This window comes from Anomaloglossus baeobatrachus, chromosome 3 (genome assembly GCF_048569485.1).
Source record: "Anomaloglossus baeobatrachus isolate aAnoBae1 chromosome 3, aAnoBae1.hap1, whole genome shotgun sequence".
Lineage (NCBI taxonomy): Eukaryota > Metazoa > Chordata > Amphibia > Anura > Aromobatidae > Anomaloglossus > Anomaloglossus baeobatrachus.
In genome coordinates, this window is record NC_134355.1 from 704,766,294 (window position 1) to 704,790,371 (window position 24,078).

Below are 24,078 nucleotides of genomic sequence, written 5' to 3' on the forward strand. Positions count from 1 at the left end.
GGGTCACACACTGGTCTCTTGTCTTCTGAGCCTCATTGGTTGGGGGTTGGGTCACACGCTGGTCTCTCGTCTTCTGAGCCTCATTGGTTAGGGGTTGGGTCACACGCTGGTCTCTGGTCTTCTGAGCCTCATTGGTTGGGGGTTGGGTCACGCGCTGGTCTCTGGTCTGAGCCTCATTGGTTGGGGGTTGGATCACACGCTGGTCACTCGTCTTCTGAGCCTCATTGGTGGGGGGTTGGGTCACATGCTTGTCTCTTGTCTTCTGAGCCTCATTGGTGGGGGGTTGAGTCACATGCTTGTCTCTTGTCTTCTGAGCCTCATTGGTGGGGGGTTGAGTCACATGCTGGTCTCTTGTCTTCTGAGCCTCATTGGTGGGGGGTTGAGTCACACGCTGGTCTCTCGTCTTCTGAGCCTCATTGGTTGGGGGTTGGGTCACACACTGGTCTCTTGTCTTCTGAGCCTCATTGGTTGGGGGTTGGGTCACATGCTGGTCTCTTGTTTTCTGAGCCTCATTGGTGGGGAGTTGAGTCACACGCTGGTCTCTCGTCTTCTGAGCCTCATTGGTGGGGGGTTGAGTCACACGCTGGTCTCTCGTCTTCTGAGCCTCATTGGTGGGGGGTTGAGTCACATGCTGGTCTCTCGTCTTCTGAGCCTCATTGGTGGGGGGTTGAGTCACATGCTGGTCTCTCGTCTTCTGAGCCTCATTGGTGGGGGGTTGAGTCACACGCTGGTCTCTCGTCTTCTGAGCCTCATTGGTGGGGGGGTTGGGTCACATGCTGGTCTCTGGTCTTCTGAACCTCATTGGTTGGGGGTTGGGTCACACGCTGGTCTCATGGTCTTCTGAGCCTCATTGGTGGGGGGTTGGGTCACATGCTGGTCTCCGGTCTTCTGAGCCTCATTGGTGGGGGGTTGGGGTGCGCGGGCACTATGTACTCAGTGGTCTGTTTCTTTGGCAGTGAGGCTGAGATCTACCTTCCCGTGCAGACCACGTCCCCTCCATTCTGCATCAGAAGAGAGGGCTTAAAGGAGGACTCCAGCCCCCACATCCTCGGCAGGTGAGCGCCCTCTGATTTGCAGTCAGTCTGATTGTGTATCCTCCATATTACATGTCACATGTGTTACAGTATACCACAAAAGTGAGTACACCCCATGACATTTCTGTATATATTGTATTCTATATTCTCCTGGGACAGCGCTGCAGATCTGACTCTGTGATACAATGTGCAGTGTCAGTGTGCAGCTTGTATACAATGTGCAGTGTCAGTGAGCACCTTGTATACAATGTGCAGTGTCAGTGCTCAGCTTGTATACAATGTGCAGTGTCAGTGCACAGCTTGTATACAGTGCGCAGCTTGTATACAATGTGCAGTGTCAGTGCTCAGCTTGTATACAATGTGCAGTGTCAGTGTGTAGCTTGTATACAGTGTCAGTGCACAGCTTGTATACAATGTGCAGTGTCAGTGTGCAGCTTGTATACAATGTGCATTGTCAGTGTGCAGCTTGTATACAATGTGCAGTGTCAGTGCGCAGCTTGTATACAATGTGCAGTGTCAGTGTGTAGCTTGTATACAGTGTCAGTGCACAGCTTGTATACAATGTGCAGTGTCAGTGAGCACCTTGTATACAATGTGCAGTGTCAGTGCTCAGCTTGTATACAATGTGCAGTGTCAGTGCACAGCTTGTATACAGTGCGCAGCTTGTATACAATGTGCAGTGTCAGTGCTCAGCTTGTATACAATGTGCAGTGTCAGTGCGCAGCTTGTATACAATGTGCAGTGTCAGTGCACAGCTTGTATACAATGTGCAGTGTCAGTGCGCAGCTTGTATACAATGTGCAGTGTCAGTGCGCAGCTTGTATACAATGTGCAGTGTCAGTGCGCAGCTTGTATACAATGTGCAGTGTCAGTGTGTAGCTTGTATACAGTGTCAGTGCACAGTTTGTATACAATGTGCAGTGTCAGTGTGCAGCTTGTATACAATGTGCAGTGTCAGTGCGCAGCTTGTATACAATGAGCAGTGTCAGTGCGCAGCTTGTATACAATGTGCAGTGTCAGTGTGTAGCTTGTATACAGTGTCAGTGCACAGTTTGTATACAATGTGCAGTGTCAGTGTGCAGCTTGTATACAATGTGCAGTGTCAGTGCGCAGCTTGTATACAATGAGCAGTGTCAGTGCGCAGCTTGTATACAATGTGCAGTGTCAGTGTGTAGCTTGTATACAGTGTCAGTGCACAGCTTGTATACAATGTGCAGTGTCAGTGAGCACCTTGTATACAATGTGCAGTGTCAGTGCTCAGCTTGTATACAATGTGCAGTGTCAGTGCACAGCTTGTATACAGTGCGCAGCTTGTATACAATGTGCAGTGTCAGTGCTCAGCTTGTATACAATGTGCAGTGTCAGTGGGCAGCTTGTATACAATGTGCAGTGTCAGTGGGCAGCTTGTATACAATGTGCAGTGTCAGTGCGCAGCTTGTATACAATGTGCAGTGTCAGTGCGCAGCTTGTATACAATGTGCAGTGTCAGTGAGCACCTTGTATACAATGTGCAGTGTCAGTGCTCAGCTTGTATACAATGTGCAGTGTCAGTGCACAGCTTGTATACAGTGCGCAGCTTGTATACAATGTGCAGTGTCAGTGCTCAGCTTGTATACAATGTGCAGTGTCAGTGGGCAGCTTGTATACAATGTGCAGTGTCAGTGGGCAGCTTGTATACAATGTGCAGTGTCAGTGCGCAGCTTGTATACAATGTGCAGTGTCAGTGCGCAGCTTGTATACAATGTGCAGTGTCAGTGTGTAGCTTGTATACCGTGTCAGTGCACAGCTTGTATACAATGTGCAGTGTCAGTGCGCAGCTTGTATACACATTAATTGCTGTGCTGAGTTATTTACACTGTTATACAAAAACTGCACACTGACACTGCACATTGTATACAAGCTGCGCACTGACACTGCACATTGTATACAAGCTGCGCTCTGACACTGCACATTGTATACAAGCTGCGCTCTGACACTGCACATTGTATACAAGCTGCGCACTGACACTGCACATTGTATACAAGCTGCGCACTGACACTGCACATTGTATACAAGCTGCGCACTGACCCTGCACATTGTATGCAAGCTGCGCACTGACACGGAAAATATTTACATTATATATACCATATTTCATGTCACGTGTTATCTGCTCCCCATATACCATGTATCCCCCATATGTCAGGTCACGTGTTATCAGTTCTCTATATACCATGTATCCCCCATATTACATGTCACGTGTTATCTGCGCCCTACAGTCCCTGACAGAAGTTCTGTCGTTTATCCATCTGATGTAAATAAAAGCTTATAACCTGACTTTAAATTCATCCATTGGTTTTATAAATTACTCTTTTGAAAGCTGGAACCCTCCCAAATTTGGTTTAGGTTATGAAACTAAAGTTGCTGCAAAGCTGAAATATTGATCATTTAATGAACACAGAAAGGTCAGATTTTGGCAAGACAAGAGTTTTGTCGCCTTATCATATAATGCACCCGATCCTAGTTTACATCCTCACCCGTGCTCACTAAATGATCGGTTAATTAGTGGGTGTATAAAAAGAAACCCAGCACCCCAGACCTTCAGCTGAACTGCAACTTGACCTCTGACAACATGCCAAAAATCCACCCTGCCACCAAAGCCTTGATTATGAAGAGGCTGAAGACCAGATCCACTGCAGAGGTGGCTGCACCTTTAATGTGTCTCAGCGTCAACTACAAAGAATTAAATAAAGATTTGAAGAGACTGGAGAGGTTATTGACAAGCCCAGGTCCGGCAGACCCCGCAAGACAACTTCTCAGGAGGAACGTTTGTTGGTTAGAAAATCCAAAGCCAGCCCCTCTTCCACTGCAGCAGAGCTCCAACAGGCCTGGTCACCTCAAGTCCCTGTGTCAACTAGAACAGTTTGTAGGATTCTGTCTGAAAATGGCCTCCATGGTCGAATCAGTGCCCAGAAGCCAGCACTAAACAAAGGGCAATTACAAAACCGTCTGGCATTTGCCAAGTCCCGCAGCCTGCTAAACAGATGGACGCTGGAAAAGTGGCAGAAGGGGGATTTCTCTGATGAATCTTCAGTTGAATTACACCACAGCCGCCACAAATACTGCAGGAGACCTACTGGAGCCTGTATGGATCCAGAAAACAGGTAAGTTTGGTGGTGGAAAGATCCTGGTCTGGGATTACATTCAGTATGTGGGTGTGCGAAACATTTGCAAGGTGGAAGGCAATATCAGTAGCCTAAAATATCAAGAAGTATTGGCTCCCTCTTACATTCCCAATCATAAAAGAGGTCACATTCTGCAGCGGGAGGAGGGTGCTCCATCTCATACATCCATCTCTACAACAAAGCTCCTCCTGGCAAAGAAGATCAAGGTGCTCAAGGATTGGCCAGCCCAGTCACCAGACATGGACATCATTGAGCATGTTTGGGGTAAGGTGAAAGAGGAAGCTTGGAAGACAAAACCAAAGACTCTAGATGAGCTCTGGGAGGCGTGTAAGATGCATTCTCTGCTATTCCTGATGACTTCATCAATACATTGTAGGAATCATCGTTGAACCGCATGGATGCCGTCCTTCAAGCTCATGGAAGTCACACAAAATATTACATATGGCTCTAATAGCACCAGAACCTCATTCACCAATGTTATGCCACATATCTCTGTATTAGAAGTTAATTATTTGTTTGAATTTCACATTACTTTCTGTGGGTGACAAAACTTTTGTCTTCCCAAAATCTGACCTTTCTGTGTTCATTAAATGATCAATATTTCAGCTTTGCAGCAACTTTATTTTCATAACCTAAACCAAATTTGGGAGGGTTTCAGCTTTCAAAAGAGTAATTTATAAAACCAATGGATGAATTTAAAGTCAGGTTATCAGCTTTTATTTACATAACATGGAGAAGCCACAGAACTTCTGTCAGGGAGTGTATATACCATGTATGCCCCATATTTCAGGTCACGTGTTATCTGCTCCCTATATACCATGTATCCTACATATTTCAGGTCACGTGTTATCTGCTCCCTATATACCATGTATCCCCCATATTTCATGTCACGTGTTATCTGCTCCCTATATACCATGTATCCCCCATATTTCAGGTCACGTGTTATCTGCTCCCTATATACCATGTATCCTACATATTTCATGTCACGTGTTATCTGCTCCCTATATACCATGTATCCCCCATATTTCATGTCACGTGTTATCTGCTCCCTATATACCATGTATCCCCCATATTTCAGGTCACGTGTTATCTGCTCCCTATATACCATGTATCCCCCATATTTCATGTCACGTGTTATCTGCTCCCTATATACCATGTATCCCCCATGTTTCATGTCACGTGTTATCTGCTCCCTATATACCATGTATCCCCCATATTTCAGGTCACGTGTTATCTGCTCCCTATATACCATGTATCCTACATATTTCAGGTCACGTGTTATCTGCTCCCTATATACCATGTATCCTACATATTTCATGTCACGTGTTATCAACTCTCTATATACCATGTATCCCCCATATTTCAGGTCACGTGTTATCTGCTCCCTATATACCATGTATCCTACATATTTCAGGTCACGTGTTATCTGCTCCCTATATACCATGTATCCTACATATTTCATGTCACGTGTTATCTGCTCCCTATATACCATGTATCCTACATATTTCATGTCACGTGTTATCTGCTCCCTATATACCATGTATCCCCCATATTTCAGGTCACGTGTTATCTGCTCCCTATATACCATGTATCCTACATATTTCAGGTCACGTGTTATCTGCTCCCTATATACCATGTATCCCCCATATTTCAGGTCACGTGTTATCTGCTCCCTATAGACCATGTATCCTACATATTTCAGGTCACGTGTTATCTGCTCCCTATATACCATGTATCCCCCATATTTCAGGTCACGTGTTATCTGCTCTCTATATACCATGTATCCTACATATTTCAGGTCACGTGTTATCTGCTCCCTGTATACCATGTATCCTACATATTTCATGTCACGTGTTATCTGCTCCCTATATACCATGTATCCTACATATTTCAGGTCACGTGTTATCTGCTCCTTATATACCATGTATCCCCCATATTTCATGTCACGTGTTATCTGCTCCCTATATACCATGTATCCTACATATTTCAGGTCACGTGTTATCTGCTCCCTATAGACCATGTATTCTCCATATTTCAGGTCACGTGTTATCTGCTCCCTATATACCATGTATCCTACATATTTCATGTCACGTGTTATCTGCTCCCTATATACCATGTATCCTACATATTTCATGTCACGTGTTATCTGCTCCCTATATACCGTGTATCCTCCATATTTCATGTCACGTGTTATCTGCTCTCTATATACCGTGTATCCCCCATATTTCATGTCACGTGTTATCTTCTCCCTATATACCATGTATCCTCCATATTTCAGGTCACGTGTTATCTGCTCCCTATATACCATGTATCCTACATATTTCATGTCATGTGTTATCTGCTCCCTATATACCATGTATCCTACATATTTCAGGTCACGTGTTATCTGCTCCCTATATACCATGTATCCTACATATTTCATGTCACGTGTTATCTGCTCCCTATATACCATGTATCCTACATATTTCATGTCACGTGTTATCTGCTCCCTATATACCGTGTATTCTCCATATTTCAGGTCACGTGTTATCTGCTCCCTATATACCGTGTATTCTCCATATTTCATGTCACGTGTTATCTGCTCCCTATATACCATGTATCCTACATATTTCAGGTCACGTGTTATCTGCTCCCTATATACCATGTATCCTACATATTTCATGTCACGTGTTATCTGCTCTCTATATACCATGTATCCTACATATTTCAGGTCACGTGTTATCTGCTCCCTGTATACCATGTATCCTACATATTTCATGTCACGTGTTATCTGCTCCCTATATACCATGTATCCTACATATTTCAGGTCACGTGTTATCTGCTCCCTATATACCATGTATCCCCCATATTTCAGGTCACGTGTTATCTGCTCTCTATATACCATGTATCCTACATATTTCATGTCACGTGTTATCTGCTCCCTATATACCATGTATCCCCCATATTTCATGTCACGTGTTATCTTCTCCCTATATACCATGTATCCTCCATATTTCAGGTCACGTGTTATCTGCTCCCTATATACCATGTATCCTACATATTTCATGTCATGTGTTATCTGCTCCCTATATACCATGTATCCTACATATTTCAGGTCACGTGTTATCTGCTCCCTATATACCATGTATCCTACATATTTCATGTCACGTGTTATCTGCTCCCTATATACCATGTATTCTCCATATTTCATGTCACGTGTTATCTGCTCCCTATATACCATGTATCCTACATATTTCATGTCACGTGTTATCTGCTCCCTATATACCATGTATCCTACATATTTCATGTCACGTGTTATCTGCTCCCTATATACCATGTATCCTACATATTTCATGTCACGTGTTATCTGCTCTCTATATACCATGTATCCTACATATTTCAGGTCACGTGTTATCTGCTCCCTGTATACCATGTATCCTACATATTTCATGTCACGTGTTATCTGCTCCCTATATACCATGTATCCTACATATTTCAGGTCACGTGTTATCTGCTCCCTATATACCATGTATCCCCCATATTTCAGGTCACGTGTTATCTGCTCCCTATATACCATGTATCCTACATATTTCAGGTCACGTGTTATCTGCTCCCTATATACCATGTATCCTACATATTTCAGGTCACGTGTTCTCTGCTCCCTATATACCATATATCCTCCATATTTCAGGTCACGTGTTATCTGCTCTCTATATACCGTGTATTCTCCATATTTCAAGTCATGTGTTATCTGCTCCCTATATACCATGTATCCTCCATATTACAGGTCACATGTGTTATCTGCTCCCTATATATCATGTATCCTCCATGTTTCAGGTCACGTTGCCCCCAATATACCAGCCTCCATATTTCATGTCACGTGTCATCAGCTCCCTATATACCGTGTATCCCCCATATTTCAGGTCTCGTGTTATCAGCTCCCTATATACCATGTATCCTCCATATTACAGGTCACGTTGCCCCCTATATACCAGCCTCCATATTTCATGTCACGTGTCATCAGCTCCCTATATACCATGTATCCGCCATATTACAGGTCACGTGTGTTATCTGCTTCCTATATATCATGTATCCTCCATGTTTCAGGTCACGTTGCCCCCTATATACCAGCCTCCATATTTCATGTCACGTGTCATCAGCTCCCTATATACCATGTATCCTCCATATTTCATGTCACGTGTCATCAGCTCCCTATATACCATGTATCCTCCATATTACAGGTCACATGTGTTATCTGCTCCCTATATATAATGTATCCTCCATGTTTCAGGTCACGTTGCCCCCTATATACCAGCCTCCATATTTCATGTCACGTGTCATCAGCTCCCTATATACCAGCTATCCTCCATATTACAGGTCACATTTGTCACCTGCCTCATATATACGGTGTATCTTCGATTATTACAGGTAACCCGTCACCCGCCCCCTGTATACCATACATGCTCCATATTACCAGTTATATCTCACTCTTTCTCGCAGGTTCCAGTCTTTGCCCCCTCACCCTCAGCGCTTTGATGTGACGTTTTTTGTGGGGGGGCCTGTGTGGTCTCTTGATTGGTGTCCGACACTGTGGGGTTCGTCTTCCTGCCAGTATGTGGTGCTGTATTGTCACCACGGGATGGACGACCGCCACAGGCTTGAAGTCACATACACTGGACCCGCACTTCTACAGTTATGGCGCCTCGGAGTCCTCAGCCCGGATCAAGGGTTTGTATGTGAAGGGTATCTGGCCGATTCCATCCAGAGATCCAGCTGTGATGTGTCCTACAGACTGGACAGGATAGAGGGTGATGTCCCCGTGATGTGTCCTACAGACTGGACAGGATATAGGGTGATGTCCCTGTGATGTGTCCTACAGACTGGACAGGATAGAGGGTGATGTCCCCGTGATGTGTCCTACAGACTGGACAGGATATAGGATGATGTCTCTGTGATGTGTCCTACAGACTGGACAGGATAGAGGGTGATGTCCCCGTGATGTGTCCTACAGACTGGACAGGATATAGGGTGATGTCCCTGTGATGTGTCCTACAGACTGGACAGGATAGAGGGTGATGTCCCTGTGATGTGTCCTACAGACTGGACAGGATAGAGGGTGATGTCCCCGTGATGTGTCCTACAGACTGGACAGGATAGAGGGTGATGTCCCCGTGATGTGTCCTACAGACTGGACAGTATATAGGGTGATGTCTCTGTGATGTGTCCTACAGACTGGACAGGATATAGGGTGATGTCCCCGTGATGTGTCCTACAGACTGGACAAGATAGAGGGTGATGTCCCTGTGATGTGTCCTACAGACTGGACAGGATAGAGGGTGATGTCCCTGTGATGTGTCCTACAGACTGGACAGGATAGAGGGTGATGTCTCTGTGATGTGTCCTACAGACTGGACAGGATAGAGGGTGATGTCTCTGTGATGTGGTCTACAGACTGGACAGGATAGAGGGTGATGTCTCTGTGATGTGTCCTACAGACTGGACATGATATAGGGTGATATCCCTGTGATGTGTCCTACAGACTGGACAGGATATAGGGTGATGTCCCTGTGATGTGTCCTACAGACTGGATAGGATATAGGGTGATGTCTCTGTGATGTGTCCTACAGACTGGACAGGATAGAGGGTGATGTCCCTGTGATGTGTCCTACAGACTGGACAGGATAGAGGGTGATGTCCCTGTGATGTGTCCTACAGACTGGACAGGATAGAGGGTGATGTCTCTGTGATGTGTCCTACAGACTGGACAGGATATAGGGTGATGTCCCCGTGATGTGTCCTACAGACTGGACAAGATAGAGGGTGATGTCCCTGTGATGTGTCCTACAGACTGGACAGGATAGAGGGTGATGTCTCTGTGATGTGTCCTACAGACTGGACAGGATAGAGGGTGATGTCTCTGTGATGTGGTCTACAGACTGGACAGGATAGAGGGTGATGTCTCTGTGATGTGTCCTACAGACTGGACATGATATAGGGTGATATCCCTGTGATGTGTCCTACAGACTGGACAGGATATAGGGTGATGTCCCTGTGATGTGTCCTACAGACTGGACAGGATAGAGGGTGATGTCTCTGTGATGTGTCCTACAGACTGGACAGGATAGAGGGTGATGTCTCTGTGATGTGTCCTACAGACTGGACAGGATAGAGGGTGATGTCTCTGTGATGTGTCCTACAGACTGGACAGGATAGAGGTTCATGTCCCTGTGATGTGTCCTACAGACTGGACAGGATAGAGGGTGATGTCTCTGTGATGTGGTCTACAGACTGGACAGGATAGAGGGTGATGTCTCTGTGATGTGTCCTACAGACTGGACATGATATAGGGTGATATCCCTGTGATGTGTCCTACAGACTGGACAGGATATAGGGTGATGTCCCTGTGATGTGTCCTACAGACTGGATAGGATATAGGGTGATGTCTCTGTGATGTGTCCTACAGACTGGACAGCATAGAGGGTGATGTCCCTGTGATGTGTCCTACAGACTGGACAGGATAGAGGGTGATGTCCCTGTGATGTGTCCTACAGACTGGACAGGATAGAGGGTGATGTCTCTGTGATGTGTCCTACAGACTGGACAGGATAGAGGGTGATGTCCCCGTGATGTGTCCTACAGACTGGACAAGATAGAGGGTGATGTCCCTGTGATGTGTCCTACAGACTGGACAGGATAGAGGGTGATGTCTCTGTGATGTGTCCTACAGACTGGACAGGATAGAGGGTGATGTCTCTGTGATGTGGTCTACAGACTGGACAGGATAGAGGGTGATGTCTCTGTGATGTGTCCTACAGACTGGACATGATATAGGGTGATATCCCTGTGATGTGTCCTACAGACTGGACAGGATATAGGGTGATGTCCCTGTGATGTGTCCTACAGACTGGACAGGATAGAGGGTGATGTCTCTGTGATGTGTCCTACAGACTGGACAGGATAGAGGGTGATGTCTCTGTGATGTGTCCTACAGACTGGACAGGATAGAGGGTGATGTCTCTGTGATGTGTCCTACAGACTGGACAGGATAGAGGTTCATGTCCCTGTGATGTGTCCTACAGACTGGACAGGATATAGGGTGATATCCCTGTGATGTGTCCTACAGACTGGACAGGATATAGGGTGATATCCCTGTGATGTGTCCTACAGACTGGACAGGATATAGGGTGATATCCCTGTGATGTGTCCTACAGACTGGACACGATAGAGGGTGATATCCCTGTGATGTGTCCTACAGACTGGACAGGATAGAGGGTGATGTCTCTGTGATGTGTCCTACAGACTGGACAGGATAGAGGTTCATGTCCCTGTGATGTGGTCTACAGACTGGACAGGATAGAGGGTGATGTCCCTGTGATGTGTCCTACAGACTGGACAGGATATAGGGTGATGTCTCTGGGATGTGTCCTACAGACTGGACAGGATATAGGATGATGTCCCTGTGATGTGTCCTACAGACTGGACAGGATAGAGGGTGATGTCCCTGTGATGTGTCCTACAGACTGGACAGGATAGAGGTTCATGTCCCTGTGATGTGTCCTACAGACTGGACAGAATTTAGGGTGATATCCCTGTGATGTGTCCTACAGACTGGACATGATATAGGGTGATGTCTCTGTGATGTGTCCTACAGACTGGACAGAATTTAGGGTGATGTCTCTGTGATGTGTCCTACAGACTGGACAGTATATAGGGTGATGTCCCTGTGATGTGTCCTACAGACTGGACAGGATATAGGGTGATGTCTCTGGGATGTGTCCTACAGACTGGACAGGATATAGGATGATGTCCCTGTGATGTGTCCTACAGACTGGACAGGATAGAGGGTGATGTCCCTGTGATGTGTCCTACAGACTGGACAGGATAGAGGTTCATGTCCCTGTGATGTGTCCTACAGACTGGACAGAATTTAGGGTGATATCCCTGTGATGTGTCCTACAGACTGGACATGATATAGGGTGATGTCTCTGTGATGTGTCCTACAGACTGGACAGAATTTAGGGTGATGTCTCTGTGATGTGTCCTACAGACTGGACAGTATATAGGGTGATGTCCCTGTGATGTGTCCTACAGACTGGACAGGATAGAGGGTGATGTCCCTGTGATGTGTCCTACAGACTGGAGAGGATATTGGGTGATGTCCCTGTGATGTGTCCTACAGACTGGACAGGATAGAGGGTGATGTCCCTGTGATGTGTCCTACAGACTGGACAGGATAGAGGTGATATCCCTGTGATGTGTCCTACAGACTGGACAGGATAGAGGGTGATGTCCCTGTGATGTGTCCTACAGACTGGAGAGGATATTGGGTGATGTCCCTGTGATGTGTCCTACAGACTGGACAGGATAGAGGGTGATGTCCCTGTGATGTGTCCTACAGACTGGACAGGATATAGGGTGATATCCCTGTGATGTGTCCTACAGACTGGACAGGATAGAGGGTGATGTCCCTGTGATGTGTCCTACAGACTGGACAGGATAGAGGGTGATGTCTCTGTGATGTGTCCTAAAGACTGGACAGGATAGAGGGTGATGTCCCTGTGATGTGTCCTACAGACTGGACAGGATAGAGGGTGATGTCTCTGGGATGTGTCCTACAGACTGGACAGGATAGAGGGTGATGTCTCTGTGATGTGTCCTACAGACTGGACAGGATAGCGGGTGATGTCTCTGTGATGTGGTCTACAGACTGGACAGGATAGAGGGTGATGTCTCTGTGATGTGTCCTACAGACTGGACATGATATAGGGTGATATCCCTGTGATGTGTCCTACAGACTGGACAGGATATAGGGTGATGTCCCTGTGATGTGTCCTACAGACTGGACAGGATAGAGGGTGATGTCTCTGTGATGTGTCCTACAGACTGGACAGGATAGAGGGTGATGTCTCTGTGATGTGTCCTACAGACTGGACAGGATAGAGGGTGATGTCTCTGTGATGTGTCCTACAGACTGGACATGATATAGGGTGATGTCCCTGTGATGTGTCCTACAGACTGGACAGGATATAGGGTGATATCCCTGTGATGTGTCCTACAGACTGGACAGGATATAGGGTGATATCCCTGTGATGTGTCCTACAGACTGGACAGGATATAGGGTGATATCCCTGTGATGTGTCCTACAGACTGGACAGGATATAGGGTGATATCCCTGTGATGTGTCCTACAGACTGGACAGGATATAGGGTGATATCCCTGTGATGTGTCCTACAGACTGGACACGATAGAGGGTGATATCCCTGTGATGTGTCCTACAGACTGGACAGGATAGCGGGTGATGTCTCTGTGATGTGGTCTACAGACTGGACAGGATAGAGGGTGATGTCTCTGTGATGTGTCCTACAGACTGGACATGATATAGGGTGATATCCCTGTGATGTGTCCTACAGACTGGACAGGATATAGGGTGATGTCCCTGTGATGTGTCCTACAGACTGGACAGGATAGAGGGTGATGTCTCTGTGATGTGTCCTACAGACTGGACAGGATAGAGGGTGATGTCTCTGTGATGTGTCCTACAGACTGGACAGGATAGAGGGTGATGTCTCTGTGATGTGTCCTACAGACTGGACATGATATAGGGTGATGTCCCTGTGATGTGTCCTACAGACTGGACAGGATATAGGGTGATATCCCTGTGATGTGTCCTACAGACTGGACAGGATATAGGGTGATATCCCTGTGATGTGTCCTACAGACTGGACAGGATATAGGGTGATATCCCTGTGATGTGTCCTACAGACTGGACAGGATATAGGGTGATATCCCTGTGATGTGTCCTACAGACTGGACAGGATATAGGGTGATATCCCTGTGATGTGTCCTACAGACTGGACACGATAGAGGGTGATATCCCTGTGATGTGTCCTACAGACTGGACAGGATAGAGGGTGATGTCTCTGTGATGTGTCCTACAGACTGGACAGGATAGAGGTTCATGTCCCTGTGATGTGGTCTACAGACTGGACAGGATAGAGGGTGATGTCCCTGTGATGTGTCCTACAGACTGGACAGGATATAGGGTGATATCCCTGTGATGTGTCCTACAGACTGGACAGGATATAGGGTGATGTCTCTGGGATGTGTCCTACAGACTGGACAGGATATAGGATGATGTCCCTGTGATGTGTCCTACAGACTGGACAGGATAGAGGGTGATGTCCCTGTGATGTGTCCTACAGACTGGACAGGATAGAGGTTCATGTCCCTGTGATGTGTCCTACAGACTGGACAGAATTTAGGGTGATATCCCTGTGATGTGTCCTACAGACTGGACATGATATAGGGTGATGTCTCTGTGATGTGTCCTACAGACTGGACAGAATTTAGGGTGATGTCTCTGTGATGTGTCCTACAGACTGGACAGTATATAGGGTGATGTCCCTGTGATGTGTCCTACAGACTGGAGAGGATATTGGGTGATGTCCCTGTGATGTGTCCTACAGACTGGACAGGATAGAGGGTGATGTCCCTGTGATGTGTCCTACAGACTGGACAGGATATAGGGTGATATCCCTGTGATGTGTCCTACAGACTGGACAGGATAGAGGGTGATGTCCCTGTGATGTGTCCTACAGACTGGAGAGGATATTGGGTGATGTCCCTGTGATGTGTCCTACAGACTGGACAGGATAGAGGGTGATGTCCCTGTGATGTGTCCTACAGACTGGACAGGATATAGGGTGATATCCCTGTGATGTGTCCTACAGACTGGACAGGATAGAGGGTGATGTCCCTGTGATGTGTCCTACAGACTGGACAGGATAGAGGGTGATGTCTCTGTGATGTGTCCTACAGACTGGACAGGATAGAGGGTGATGTCCCTGTGATGTGTCCTACAGACTGGACAGGATAGAGGGTGATGTCTCTGGGATGTGTCCTACAGACTGGACAGGATAGAGGGTGATGTCCCTGTGATGTGTCCTACAGACTGGACAGGATATAGGGTGATGTCTCTGGGATGTGTCCTACAGACTGGACAGGATAGAGGGTGATGTCTCTGTGATGTGTCCTACAGACTGGACAGGATAGAGGGTGATGTCCCTGTGATGTGTCCTACAGACTGGACAGGATATAGGGTGATATCCCTGTGATGTGTCCTACAGACTGGACAGGATATAGGGTGATATCCCTGTGATGTGTCCTACAGACTGGACACGATATAGGGTGATGTCTCTGGGATGTGTCCTACAGACTGGACAGAATTTAGGGTGATATCCCTGTGATGTGTCCTACAGACTGGACAGGATATAGGGTGATGTCCCTGTAATGTGTCCTACAGACTGGACATGATATAGGGTGATGTCCCTGTGATGTGTCCTACAGACTGGACATGATATAGGGTGATGTCCCTGTGATGTGTCCTACAGACTGGACAGGATAGAGGGTCATGTCCCTGTGATGTGGTCTACAGACTGGACAGGATAGAGGGTGATGTCCCTGTGATGTGTCCTACAGACTGGACAGGATATAGGGTGATATCCCTGTGATGTGTCCTACAGACTGGACAGGATATAGGGTGATGTCTCTGGGATGTGTCCTACAGACTGGACAGGATATAGGATGATGTCCCTGTGATGTGTCCTACAGACTGGACAGGATATAGGGTAATATCTCTGTGATGTGTCCTACAGACTGGACAGGATATAGGGTGATGTCTCTGTGATGTGTCCTACAGACTGGACAGAATTTAGGGTGATGTCCCTGTGATGTGTCCTACAGACTGGACATGATATAGGGTGATATCTCTCTGATGTGTCCTACAGACTGGACAGGATAGAGGGTGATGTCTCTGTGAGGTGTCCTACAGACTGGACAGGATATAGGGTGATGTCCCTGTGATGTGTCCTACAGACTGGAGAGGATATTGGGTGATGTCTCTGTGATGTGTCCTACAGACTGGACAGGATAGAGGGTGATGTCCCTGTGATGTGTCCTACAGACTGGACAGGATAGAGGGTGATGTCCCTGTGATGTGTCCTACAGACTGGACAGGATAGAGGTTCATGTCCCTGTGATGTGTCCTACAGACTGGACAGAATTTAGGGTGATATCCCTGTGATGTGTCCTACAGACTGGACATGATATAGGGTGATGTCCCTGTGATGTGTCCTACAGACTGGACAGGATAGAGGGTGATGTCTCTGTGATGTGTCCTACAGACTGGAGAGGATATTGGGTGATGTCCCTGTGATGTGTCCTACAGACTGGACAGGATATAGGGTGATATCCCTGTGATGTGTCCTACAGACTGGACAGGATAGAGGGTGATGTCCCTGTGATGTGTCCTACAGACTGGACAGAATTTAGGGTGATATCCCTGTGATGTGTCCTACAGACTGGACATGATATAGGGTGATGTCCCTGTGATGTGTCCTACAGACTGGAGAGGATATTGGGTGATGTCCCTGTGATGTGTCCTACAGACTGGACAGGATAGAGGGTGATGTCTCTGTGAGGTGTCCTACAGACTGGACATGATATAGGATGATGTCTCTGTGATGTGTCCTACAAACTGGAGAGGATAGAGGGTGATGTCCCTGTGATGTGTCCTACAGACTGGACAGGATATAGGGTGATGTCCCTGTGATGTGTCCTACAGACTGGACAGGATAGAGGGTGATGTCTCTGTGATGTGTCCTACAAACTGGAGAGGATATTGGGTGATGTCTCTGGGATGTGTCCTACAGACTGGACAGGATAGAGGGTGATGTCCCTGTGATGTGTCCTACAGACTGGACAGGATATAGGGTGATGTCTCTGGGATGTGTCCTACAGACTGGACAGGATAGAGGGTGATGTCTCTGTGATGTGTCCTACAGACTGGACAGGATAGAGGGTGATGTCCCTGTGATGTGTCCTACAGACTGGACAGGATATAGGGTGATATCCCTGTGATGTGTCCTACAGACTGGACAGGATATAGGGTGATATCCCTGTGATGTGTCCTACAGACTGGACACGATATAGGGTGATGTCTCTGGGATGTGTCCTACAGACTGGACAGAATTTAGGGTGATATCCCTGTGATGTGTCCTACAGACTGGACAGGATATAGGGTGATGTCCCTGTAATGTGTCCTACAGACTGGACATGATATAGGGTGATGTCCCTGTGATGTGTCCTACAGACTGGACATGATATAGGGTGATGTCCCTGTGATGTGTCCTACAGACTGGACAGGATAGAGGGTCATGTCCCTGTGATGTGGTCTACAGACTGGACAGGATAGAGGGTGATGTCCCTGTGATGTGTCCTACAGACTGGACAGGATATAGGGTGATATCCCTGTGATGTGTCCTACAGACTGGACAGGATATAGGGTGATGTCTCTGGGATGTGTCCTACAGACTGGACAGGATATAGGATGATGTCCCTGTGATGTGTCCTACAGACTGGACAGGATATAGGGTAATATCTCTGTGATGTGTCCTACAGACTGGACAGGATATAGGGTGATGTCTCTGTGATGTGTCCTACAGACTGGACAGAATTTAGGGTGATGTCCCTGTGATGTGTCCTACAGACTGGACATGATATAGGGTGATATCTCTCTGATGTGTCCTACAGACTGGACAGGATAGAGGGTGATGTCTCTGTGAGGTGTCCTACAGACTGGACAGGATATAGGGTGATGTCCCTGTGATGTGTCCTACAGACTGGAGAGGATATTGGGTGATGTCTCTGTGATGTGTCCTACAGACTGGACAGGATAGAGGGTGATGTCCCTGTGATGTGTCCTACAGACTGGACAGGATAGAGGGTGATGTCCCTGTGATGTGTCCTACAGACTGGACAGGATAGAGGTTCATGTCCCTGTGATGTGTCCTACAGACTGGACAGAATTTAGGGTGATATCCCTGTGATGTGTCCTACAGACTGGACATGATATAGGGTGATGTCCCTGTGATGTGTCCTACAGACTGGACAGGATAGAGGGTGATGTCTCTGTGATGTGTCCTACAGACTGGAGAGGATATTGGGTGATGTCCCTGTGATGTGTCCTACAGACTGGACAGGATATAGGGTGATATCCCTGTGATGTGTCCTACAGACTGGACAGGATAGAGGGTGATGTCCCTGTGATGTGTCCTACAGACTGGACAGAATTTAGGGTGATATCCCTGTGATGTGTCCTACAGACTGGACATGATATAGGGTGATGTCCCTGTGATGTGTCCTACAGACTGGAGAGGATATTGGGTGATGTCCCTGTGATGTGTCCTACAGACTGGACAGGATAGAGGGTGATGTCTCTGTGAGGTGTCCTACAGACTGGACATGATATAGGATGATGTCTCTGTGATGTGTCCTACAAACTGGAGAGGATAGAGGGTGATGTCCCTGTGATGTGTCCTACAGACTGGACAGGATATAGGGTGATGTCCCTGTGATGTGTCCTACAGACTGGACAGGATAGAGGGTGATGTCTCTGTGATGTGTCCTACAAACTGGAGAGGATATTGGGTGATGTCGCTGTGATGTGTCCTACAGACTGGATAGGATATTGGGTGATGTCTCTGTGATGTGTCCTACAGACTGGACAGGATATAGGGTGATGTCTCTGTGATGTGTCCTACAGACTGGACAGGATAGAGGGTGATGTCTCTGTGATGTGTCCTACAGACTGGACAGGATAGAGGGTGATGTCCCTGTGATGTGTCCTACAGACTGGACAGGATAGAGGGTGATGTCTCTGTGATGTGTCCTACAGACTGGACAGGATAGAGGGTGATGTCTCTGTGATGTGTCCTACAGACTGGACAGGATAGAGGGTGATGTCCCTGTGATGTGTCCTACAGACTGGACAGGATATAGGGTGATATCCCTGTGATGTGTCCTACAGACTGGACAGGATATAGGGTGATATCCCTGTGATGTGTCCTACAGACTGGACACGATATAGGGTGATGTCTCTGGGATGTGTCCTACAGACTGGACAGAATTTAGGGTGATATCCCTGTGATGTGTCCTACAGACTGGACAGGATATAGGGTGATGTCCCTGTAATGTGTCCTACAGACTGGACATGATATAGGGTGATGTCCCTGTGATGTGTCCTACAGACTGGACATGATATAGGGTGATGTCCCTGTGATGTGTCCTACAGACTGGACAGGATAGAGGGTCATGTCCCTGTGATGTGGTCTACAGACTGGACAGGATAGAGGGTGATGTCCCTGTGATGTGTCCTACAGACTGGACAGGATATAGGGTGATATCCCTGTGATGTGTCCTACAGACTGGACAGGATATAGGGTGATGTCTCTGGGATGTGTCCTACAGACTGGACAGGATATAGGATGATGTCCCTGTGATGTGTCCTACAGACTGGACAGGATATAGGGTAATATCTCTGTGATGTGTCCTACAGACTGGACAGGATATAGGGTGATGTCTCTGTGATGTGTCCTACAGACTGGACAGAATTTAGGGTGATGTCCCTGTGATGTGTCCTACAGACTGGACATGATATAGGGTGATATCTCTCTGATGTGTCCTACAGACTGGACAGGATAGAGGGTGATGTCTCTGTGAGGTGTCCTACAGACTGGACAGGATATAGGGTGATGTCCCTGTGATGTGTCCTACAGACTGGAGAGGATATTGGGTGATGTCTCTGTGATGTGTCCTACAGACTGGACAGGATAGAGGGTGATGTCCCTGTGATGTGTCCTACAGACTGGACAGGATAGAGGGTGATGTCCCTGTGATGTGTCCTACAGACTGGACAGGATAGAGGTTCATGTCCCTGTGATGTGTCCTACAGACTGGACAGAATTTAGGGTGATATCCCTGTGATGTGTCCTACAGACTGGACATGATATAGGGTGATGTCCCTGTGATGTGTCCTACAGACTGGACAGGATAGAGGGTGATGTCTCTGTGATGTGTCCTACAGACTGGAGAGGATATTGGGTGATGTCCCTGTGATGTGTCCTACAGACTGGACAGGATATAGGGTGATATCCCTGTGATGTGTCCTACAGACTGGACAGGATAGAGGGTGATGTCCCTGTGATGTGTCCTACAGACTGGACAGAATTTAGGGTGATATCCCTGTGATGTGTCCTACAGACTGGACATGATATAGGGTGATGTCCCTGTGATGTGTCCTACAGACTGGAGAGGATATTGGGTGATGTCCCTGTGATGTGTCCTACAGACTGGACAGGATAGAGGGTGATGTCTCTGTGAGGTGTCCTACAGACTGGACATGATATAGGATGATGTCTCTGTGATGTGTCCTACAAACTGGAGAGGATAGAGGGTGATGTCCCTGTGATGTGTCCTACAGACTGGACAGGATATAGGGTGATGTCCCTGTGATGTGTCCTACAGACTGGACAGGATAGAGGGTGATGTCTCTGTGATGTGTCCTACAAACTGGAGAGGATATTGGGTGATGTCGCTGTGATGTGTCCTACAGACTGGATAGGATATTGGGTGATGTCTCTGTGATGTGTCCTACAGACTGGACAGGATATAGGGTGATGTCTCTGTGATGTGTCCTACAGACTGGACAGGATAGAGGGTGATGTCTCTGTGATGTGTCCTACAGACTGGACAGGATAGAGGGTGATGTCCCTGTGATGTGTCCTACAGACTGGACAGGATAGAGGGTGATGTCTCTGTGATGTGTCCTACAGACTGGACAGGATAGAGGGTGATGTCCCTGTGATGTGTCCTACAGACTGGACAGGATAGAGGGTGATGTGTCCGTGATGTGTCCTACAGACTGGACAGAATTTAGGGTGATATCCCTGTGATGTGTCCTACAGACTGGACATGATATAGGGTGATATCTCTGTGATGTGTCCTACAGACTGGACAGGATAGAGGTTCATGTCGCTGTGATGTGTCCTACAGACTGGAGAGGATAGAGGGTGATGTCCCTGTGATGTGTCCTACAGACTGGACATGATAGAGGTTCATGTCCCTGTGATGTGTCCTACAGACTGGAGAGGTTATTGGGTGATGTCTCTGTGATGTGTCCTACAGACTGGACAGGATAGAGGTTCATGTCCCTGTGATGTGTCCTACAGACTGGACAGGATAGAGGGTGATGTCCCTGTGATGTGTCCTACAGACTGGACAGGATAGAGGGTGATGTCTCTGGGATGTGTCCTACAGACTGGACAGTATAGAGGGTGATATCTCTGTGATGTGTCCTACAGACTGGACAGTATATAGGTTGATGCCCCTCTTCCTCTGTTATTGTGGGTACAGGTTTTCGCCTTTGGTAATGCACTCGCTTTCATCCCTTTTAGGGGTGCATCAGCAGCGTCTCTCTCCTATGGGTTGGCAGTGGATGATGGCTGTATATGGGACCTTAAATTCTGTCCTAGTGGTGGCTGGGAGCCTCCTACAGCCTCCAGGAAGGTAAGATCTGGGAGCTGTTGAGTGTCACCTCTGTAATAAGTGATCCTGGGTGTATAACGCCGTCGTCACTGGTGCAGGGTACGGAGATGGCGCGGCTTGGACTCCTGGCGGTGGCGTTTTCCAGTGGCCATGTACAGATCTACAGCCTACCTCACCCAGAGTCTCTCCACTCCCACCGAAAAACCCAAGGAAAAGGTAGGAGCACCCTGAACACCAGCCCCCTCCCCCACCGTGTCTGTATTGTGGGGTGACTGGCAGCCAGAGTGTCCAGACGGTGATCAGCCAGAACAATAAAACCACTAGCGACCCGACGAGGCCCGAACCCCACAAGATATCTGCTGCTGATCTGTCACCTTTCTTTCATGCTGTATGCTGGGGACACTTCCAAAATCTGCCGTATACTGGGACCTGCTGTACACTGGGGACAACTCCCCCTGCCCACCAAGACCCACCGTATACTGGGGACACCCCACCAAGACCCACCGTATACTGGGGACACCCCACCAAGACCCACCGTATACTGGGGACACCCCACCAAGACCCACCGTATACTGGGGACACCCCACCAAGACCCACCGTATACTGGGGACACCCCACCAAGACCCACCGTATACTGGGGACACCCCACCAAGACCCACCGTATACTGGGGACACCCCACCAAGACCCACCGTATACTGGGGACACCCCACCAAGACCCACCGTATACTGGGGACACCCCACCAAGACCCACCGTTTTGGAGGTGCCCCATTCACTCCCACTTTTGCCGTTGTCGCCCATTTCTCCTGATCTCCCCCGACAGGCGCTCTTCTCCGCAGGTTGTCGGTGCCATTGTCGGCGGTGCAGTCATGTGACCAAACGTCCTTGGTTCTGGTCCTCGTTGCTCACCGTCTGGTGAATGTGATGCAGATAGGAGAGGGTTAACACTGTGTGCGCTCCCACCTGACTCCCCCCTCGCTCCCTCCTTGTGTCATTGTCAGGCCTGCAGATGGTCATTACACGGCTGATGGGCTGCAGCCTGTGACATTAACCCCTGTGTAGCTGCACCCCATCCTGCTCCATGCAGCTACGCCTCCCACCAATGTAACGGGGTAATGAGGTGTGTAATGGGGGGCAGGTGACCCCGGAGCTCACAATCTAATCTCCTATCACACAATGTATCACTGCTCCCATCATCCCCTCACCCGTCTCATGCTGCCATACTGCTGCTCCCCCTCCCCCTCCTGGGATCCTCTTTGTTCTCGGTCATTACACATCCGCTCATCTCCTCTTTACAATAATGGTGTCTGCTCCGCAGGAGAGCTGCGTACACTTCTGCAGCACCATCCCCCTCCCATACAGAGGAGCCTACATTAGTGATGCTGCATGTAATGATCACTATCCCAGTCCCCGGTGTTATGGGGTCTCGGCTGCCAGGACCCCTTCTTTGTACTCTGCAGTGATCTGTCACATCCAGACAGAAGAGTCTGGGGTCCATCCATCACTGTGACACCCCCCTCTTATCTCTCTGTGCACATGTCTCCTGGAGGCGTTCACCTGACCGGGGTATAACTGACTCCTCTGTACAGACAGACCCCAGGCCGAGACCCCCAGAAATGACACCGACCTCGGCTTCTCCGGTGACTGCGGGTCTGTAATGACACCATCCCCGACACTGACCCTGGCCGACCCCCAAGTGACTGAAGGTCTGTGATGACACTGGCCTCTGCTTCCATCCCCGGGCCGACCCCCCCAAAGTTAACACCAACCTTGGGCCGACTTCCCTAGGGACGACACTGACCCTGGGCCAAACCCCCCAGGGACGACGCCAACCTCGAGCCAAACCCCCCAGGGATAACACTGACCTCGAGCCGACTCCTCAGGGACGACACCGACCTCCGGTCGACCCACAAGGAACGACGCCGACCTCGGGCCGACCCACAAGGAACGACGCCGACCTCGGGCTGAACCCCCCTCCTCCCCCACAGGGACGCCGCCGACCTCGAGATAACATGCCCTCAGGGACGACATGAAACCGAGCCCCCCCACGCGCCGGGACGTCACAGACCTCGGCCCCCCCCGGGACAGCGCCGACCTCGAGACGACCCCCCAGGGGCGACACGGACCGACCCCCCCCCAGGGATGACATCGACCTCGCCCCCCCCCCCCCCCCCCCCGGGACAGCACCGACCTCGAGACGACCCCCCAGGGGCGACACGGACCGACCCCCCCCCCCCTTCCTGGACGACACAGACCATGGGCCGGCGACCACCCGCCCCCCCCGTCGTCACCCCCAGGGATGACACAGACCTCAGGCTGAACCCACCCCCCTCCCACCCCAGGGACGCCGCCGACCTCGTGATAACATGCCCCCAAGGACGACATGAAACCGAGCTCCCCCCACGCGCCGGGATGACACAGACCTCGGGCCAACACCCCCCCCCCCTCCCCAGGGACGACACAGACCTCGGGCCTCCCCCAGTGACGACACAGACCTCGAACCAACCCCTTCCCAGGGACGAC

The 24,078-nt window shown here is 48.8% G+C and overlaps 1 protein-coding gene across 4 annotated transcripts in view; it reads left to right on the forward strand.

The window, feature by feature from the left end:
* Window positions 1-24,078, forward strand: part of GTF3C2 (general transcription factor IIIC subunit 2) — a 101,655-nt gene that overhangs the window by 52,600 nt on the left and 24,977 nt on the right. For all 4 annotated transcript variants that reach the window (XM_075341398.1, XM_075341400.1, XM_075341399.1 and 1 more), the window contains 4 exons: window positions 957-1,055; window positions 8,675-8,902; window positions 21,466-21,577; window positions 21,655-21,772. In XM_075341398.1, the coding sequence (XP_075197513.1) occupies window positions 957-1,055; window positions 8,675-8,902; window positions 21,466-21,577; window positions 21,655-21,772 (557 nt within the window). The remainder of the gene's footprint in view (window positions 1-956; window positions 1,056-8,674; window positions 8,903-21,465; window positions 21,578-21,654; window positions 21,773-24,078) is intronic.